Source organism: Lampetra fluviatilis, chromosome 65, assembly GCF_964198595.1.
Source record: "Lampetra fluviatilis chromosome 65, kcLamFluv1.1, whole genome shotgun sequence".
NCBI lineage: Eukaryota > Metazoa > Chordata > Hyperoartia > Petromyzontiformes > Petromyzontidae > Lampetra > Lampetra fluviatilis.
This window is the reverse complement of record NC_136339.1, coordinates 3073526-3080182: the sequence shown is the minus strand read 5'-3', so window position 1 is coordinate 3080182 and position 6657 is coordinate 3073526. Positions and strand designations below refer to the sequence as shown.

The window sequence follows — 6657 nt, the reverse complement described above, 5'->3', positions numbered from 1 at the left end:
GCTCGCTCGAACCCTGAGCAGGCATGGGGGAGGGCGGGGGGGTGAGAGGACCGATTCGCGTTCACAGCCAACACCGCTCTGACGATTGTCTCTGAACCGGTCCTGGGCCTCTCCTAGGTCGACTCAGCTTCAAACAAGTACCTGGTGCGGTGTGTAAAACATCACCACCGGGGAGACAAAGGCGGCCGGGCGTGGTGTTGGCCACCCACCCCCTCTCGTGTGCCGTGCCGGCCGAACAGCACTTGCCCCAACTGTGTGTTCAGGCTATACGGGCGAGCTTTGTCTATCCCCTCTTTTCGTGTGGGAATCGAACTCGGTTTTGTTGGGTTTGTGGCTCAAGTGAGCGCTGCAGTGGCTAGGAGATGTTAACTACCTCGCCTGGTGTACAGGAGGTCGTGGGTTCCATCCCGACCCTGACGCCTGCTGCTGTATATTTGGAGCTTGCGTCTCTCTCTCATCATCATCACGGTGGCTAGGAGATGTTAACTCCCTCGCCTGGTCTACAGGAGGTCGTGGGTTCCATCCCGACCCTGACGCCTGCTGCTGTATATTTGGAGTTTGCGTGTCTCTCTCTCTCATCATCATCACGGTGGCTGGGAGATGTTAACATCCTCGCCTGGTGTACATGAGGTCGTGGCGCACAACTCAAAGACAATGCACCATCAGAGTATGAATAGCTCGGGGTAGGAATTTACACCATTGGAACCTCATTTGCCAGTAGAAAATATGATAATTGTTTTTTTACCCTTTTATCTGGCAACAAAACTGACACCTTTTTTTTTACAAGACAGCGCACCATCAGAGTATGAGATCTCAGGGTAAGCATTTACACTATGAGACATCCTTTACCAGTGGCAAAATATAGTAATAAGTTTTTACCGTTTCAACTGGTACAAAAACTGACACCTTTATACAAGGCATCATATTTGCAATAATCACAACACAAGCAGTCAAAATGCAAACAAAAAGAAACAACTCTGATGATATGCACTGTCCTTGAAGTTGATTGGTCCACACCCGAGACAGCTTTTCTTAGAGCCTAGTCTCACATGGTGTTGGACCAGATGACGCCAAAAGGCGCACAACTCAAAGACAATGCACCATCAGAGTATGAGAGCTCGGGGTAAAAAAAGGCGTCAGTTTTGTTGCCAGATAAAAGGGTAAAAAACCAATTATCAGACTGCAGGTTGCAAGCAACAGGCACCAGAGGTCGCAACCGGGTACCCGATACCCGTACCCTACCCGATACCCGGCTACCCATACCCGGCCGGGTACGGGTACCCGTTTGCGACCCTGGTGCGGCCGGGTACGGGTAGGCCGTGAGTCACTGGTGAGTCACCGTTTGTCACTCATTTCCCAACGTCTTGTCTCTTCTCACAATTCAAGTTCCTAGAATCAACCCACCCGCGCCTGCAACATGGTTTCATCCCAGAGGTCGCAATCAGGTACCCGATACCCGTACCCTACCCGATACCCGGCCGGGTACTGGTGAGCAGCCGTGAGTCACTCATTGCGGGTAGGGTAGGGTACGGGTAGGGAACGGGTACCCGTACCCGGCCGGGTACGGGTACCCATTTGCGACCCTGGTGCGGCCGGGTACGGGTACGGGTAAGGAATCAAAACCCGTCTGCGACCTCTGACAGGCACTCATTTGAGGCAGAGTCGAGCCGAGGGTGGAGGGGGCGTCAGGAGCGCTTCGAATAATCGTCACCGGCGTTGACCGCGAGGTAGGCATCGAACTCTGGTCGCTGCCAGGGGGGTTCGTAGCGCTAACCGCTGCACCGCCGCTCCGCAAATCGCGCACGCACGCACGCACGTGCCCTGCTCGCGAAAGCGCGTGTGCTTTCGCCAGATAAAAAATATATATAAAGGCCACGACGGCATCGCATTGTTATGCCGTTATATATAAATCCGCGCAACGTATTCCGAGCGAAACGCCACTCTCTTCTAACCTTTCTCCAGAGCTCATGGCAACTTTAACTTTTTTTGTTGTTGCTGTTCTTGCGCTCAGTTTTTTTCCTGTCAGCGACTATCTGGATTGGCAATGCATATGCCCCTGGCTACACACACACAGACAAGAGTAAAAAAAAAGAAAACAAATGTTTCCCCACAGATCACTGGGGCGCATGCAAGCCAACGTTGTGTGCGTGCGTGCATGTGCGTGCGTGTGCGTGCGTCTGGGGAGCGGTGGTGCAGCGGTTAGCGCTACGCTGCGCTACGAACCCGGCGACCCGAGTTCGATTCCCGCTCACGGCCAACACCGGTGACGAATATCTGGACCGGTCATGGACCTCCCCCCTAGGTAGACTCGGCCTCAAATGAGTACCTGGTGTGGTGTGTAAACATCGTCACTGGGGAGACAAAGGCGGCCGGGCGTGGTATTGCGTTCTGGCTTTCATAGGTGCTCGCTAACAGCACGTGCCCTTACAGAGAGTTGAGGCTATATGGGGGAGCTTTATCTTTGTGTCTCTGTGTGTACGTGTGTGTGTGTGTACGTGTCCGTGTGTGCGTGTCTGTGTGCGTGTACGTGTCTGTGTGTGCGTGTCTGTGTGTGCATGCGTGTTTGTTTGTGTGTGTCTGTGTGTGTGTGTCTGTGTGTGTGTGTCTGTGTGTGTGCGTGTCTGTGTGTGTGCGTGTGTGTCTGTGCGTGTGTGTCTGTGCGTGTCTGTGTGTGCGTGTCTGTGTGTGCGTGTTTGTGTGTGCGTCTGTGTGTGTGCGTGTCTCTGTGTGTGCGTGCGTGTGTGTCTCTGTGTGTCTGTCTGTGTGTCTGCGTGTGTTTGTGTGTCTCTGTGTGTGCATGTGTGTGTGTGTCTCTGTGTGTGCATGTGTGTGTCTGTGTGTGCGTGTCTGTGTGCGTGCATGCAGGTGTGTGTCTCTGTGCATGTGTGTATCTCTGTGTGTCTGTGCGTGTGTGTCTATGTGCGTGTGTGTCTCTGTGTGTGGAGCTGGCCACCCAACCCCCCTCGTATACCGTTCCCACCTTCCTAGGTGCTGCTACCCGCTAACGGCACTTGCCCCAGCGGTCTGTGGAGGCTACACGGGCGATCTCTGCCTTTGTCTGAACGGGAAAGTGCGTTTCATTGTTTCAGGCCTCTGCTGGGTTTGCAAGTCGCCTTGAAATACAACGAAGAGAATTTCACACCACGACCAAGGATGCTGTTGTCGTTATTGTTGTTGTTATTGTTGTTGTTATTGTTGTTGTTATTGTTGTTATTGTTGTTGTTGTGCTTCAGTCGCACCGTGCATCATGTGTGGACCATTAGCATCCGACAAAGGCGATTATCTGAAAGCGGTCATGGGCCTCCCCTCAGAGAGACTCAGCCTAAAATGAGTACGAGCGGTGTGAGTGCGTGCGGTGTGTGTGTGTACGGTGTGTGTGTGTGTGTACGTGCATGTGTGTGCACGTGCGGTGTGTGTGCACGTGCGGTGTGTGTGTGTGTACGGTGTGTGTGTACGTGCATGTGTGTGTACGTGCATGTGTGTGCACGTGCGGTGTGTGTGCACGTGCGGTGTGTGTGTGTGTACGTGCGGTGTGTATGTGTGTACGTGCGGTGTGTGTGTGTACGGTGTGTGTGTGTGTACGTGCATGTGTGTGCACGTGCGGTGTGTGTGCACGTGCGGTGTGTGTGTGTGTACGTGCGGTGTGTATGTGTGTACGTGCGGTGTGTGTGTGTACGGTGTGTGCGTGTACATGCGGTTTTATCCACACCCCCCCCCCCCCCCCCCCCCCGTGGTCACCACCACCACCACAGCACCGGCAAACCGCTGGTCCACGCACCGTGGACACGCAACTCACAACGCCGGAATCGCGTGACGAGTCGCTGGGGGAACGCCTACGCAAGAGGTCCACTAACCGCCACTCACCAACCGCCACCCACCAACCGCCCCCCCCACCAACCGCCCCCCCACCAACCGCCCCCCCCACCAACCGCCACTCACCAACCGCCACTCACCAACCGCCCCCCACTAACCGCCGCCCACCAACCGCCCCCCACCAACCGCCACTCACCAACCGCCCCCCACTAACCGCCGCCCACCAACCGCCCCCCACCAACCGCCGCCCACCAACCGCCCCCCGCCAACCGCCCCCCACCAACCGCCCCCCACCAACCGCCCCCCCACCAACCGCCTCCCGCCAACCGCCCCCCCCACCAACCGCCCCCCCCACCAACTGCCCCCCCTAACCGCCGCCCGCCAACCGCCCCCCCACCAACCGCCCCCCCACCAACTGCCCCCCCTAACCGCCGCCCGCCAACCGCCCCCCGCCATCCCCTATCGTGGAGTCTGACGAAGACGACGACGGTGACTTTGATGATGATTTTGATGATGATGATCCTGATAACAATGACGGCGATGATGATGATAATGACGACAAGAACCATGATTATGATGACGATTATGGTGATGATGATGATGATCATGACGATGATGATAATGATTATTACGGCGACGATGATGATGACAGTGACGATGATGACGACGATGATGACGATGATAATGATGATGACGACGATGACGACGATGATGATAATGACGATGACGACAATGACGACAATGATGATAATCACGATGACATTCACGATGATGACAACGATTATGATGACGACGACGACGACGCAACAATTTCTCGCAGGAAGCTGCAAGCTCTCCATATGCCCTCGTCCGGTGGAGAAACTCACCCCCCAGCCAGCCCACTTGAGGCCCAAGGCCCTCCTTCAGAAAATCCACTTGTCCCAATTCCACCTGCAATCTTTACTGCTCCCAGCAAATTTACATGCGGCCCGTGTGTCAAACAAAAAACAAAGATGCAAGCAAGAAGCCTTTTCAAACGAGTCGGCTGTTACACATTTTCCCTTTGATGCAACTCCCGTAATAATGAAACGGCAGCCGCCACGGTTTTGATCGGCGCTCTCAAAATGACGACGTTTCAACGCCGATCTCGTATCTCGCGCGCGGCGCGTTGATGCAACAGGCGCGGATCGGGACGAGGGACGCGAAACATCGGAGCAAGACGGGCGCTAGATGAGGCGCGGAGAGACGCGGCGCTCCGAAAAATGTTTCAACGGGAGACGCAAAATGTGAACGAGTGCGTGGGATTGAGAGCAGCGCGTGGAAACGGGGGATCGGCACAGGCCGCTGATAGAAGGCCTACCTAACACGCAGTCGGCAGGTAGGCCTTCGCGACAGCCGGTAGGTAGGCCTTCGCGACAGATATTATCTACAGTAACGTTGGGTTTTTTTCGGGGGGGGTGGGATTAGAGATTGCGAGAACATGAATGTCGTCATTAAACCTACACCGCCAACACCACCACCACCACCACCACCCGGCATGGACGATGGGTGGGGAGTGGTGGGTGGGGAGTGGTGGGTGGGGAGTGGTGGGCGGGGAGCCTCAGTAGACTATTGAGGCAAGAGTGCCGTTAGCGGGCACAGATAGCTCACAAAGATAAAGATCCCCCGTATAGCAACAACAGACAGTAGGGGAAAGTTCCGTTAGCAAACACCAATCGCTCACAAAGACAAAGATCCCTGTATACAGTGTATAGCATCAACAGACTGTTGGGGCAAGTGTGAGTAGCAAACACTCCACCCACCACCGCCGACCCATCGCCACCGACCCATCACCACCGACCCATCACCACCCATCCACCACCACCGACCCATCGCCACCCACCCAACCATCTCCAGCCACTCACCGCCGGCGCTTGCCACGGCCTGGCTGAGCGTGGTCTCCCCGGCCTGTGCCGCCACGATGGCCGTGCCATCGCCACCGACCCATCACCACCCACCCATCACCACCGACCCATCACCACCGACCCACCCGTCTCCAGCCACTCACCGCCGGCGCTTGCCACGGCCTGGCTGAGCGTGGTCTCCCCGGCCTGTGCCGCCACGATGGCCGTGCCATCGCCACCGACCCATCACCACCCACCCATCACCACCGACCCATCACCACCGACCCACCCGTCTCCAGCCACTCACCGCCGGCGCTTGCCACGGCCTGGCTGAGCGTGGTCTCCCCGGCCTGTGCCGCCACGATGGCCGTGCCATCGCCGCCGACCGCCGAGGCGGGGAAGTAAGCGAAGCGCGTCTCCCCGCCCGACTCCTCCTCAGCACTCTCACCCGTGCTAAACGCACCCTGGATGACCGCCTGGGGGGGGGACGGGGAGAGGGACAGGGACAGGGAGAGAGGGGAGATGGAGAGAGGGACAGGGAGAGAGGGGAGATGAGAGAGATGACGAGAGAGTGGGGAGATAGAGAGGACAGGGAGAGATGAGAGATGGAGAGAGAGAAACGAGAGAAGAGAGACGGAGAGAGGGACAGGGAGAGAGGGGAGAGGAGAGAGAGATGAGAGAGAGATGAGAGATGAGAGAGAGATGAGAGGTGAGAGAGAGGGGTGAGATAGAGAGGACAGGGAGAGATGAGAGAGATGGAGAGAGGAGAGTGAGATGAGAGAGATGAGAGAGGGGAGATGAGAGAAAGATGAGAGATGAGAGACAGAGAGAGATGAGAGATGAGAGAGGGGAGAGATGAGAGACAGAGAGGGGGGAGAGGAAAATCTGCATGTCCTCTCATCCACGTCTGTGTGTGTTGATCTGTAGTGTGGCGCGCTAACCGCTAGCACGTTGTGTACACAAAGACAAAGGTTCCCCCCGT

At 56.3% G+C, this 6657-nt stretch overlaps 1 protein-coding gene across 1 annotated transcript in view; it reads right to left on the bottom strand.

Annotated features, from left to right (window-relative positions):
- The window catches only part of LOC144952017 (upstream stimulatory factor 2-like), a 54958-nt gene that overhangs the window by 21923 nt on the left and 26378 nt on the right, over nt 1-6657 (bottom strand). The window contains exon 5 of the mRNA XM_078882407.1: nt 5983-6151. Within this exon, the coding sequence (XP_078738533.1) occupies nt 5983-6151 (169 nt within the window). The remainder of the gene's footprint in view (nt 1-5982; nt 6152-6657) is intronic.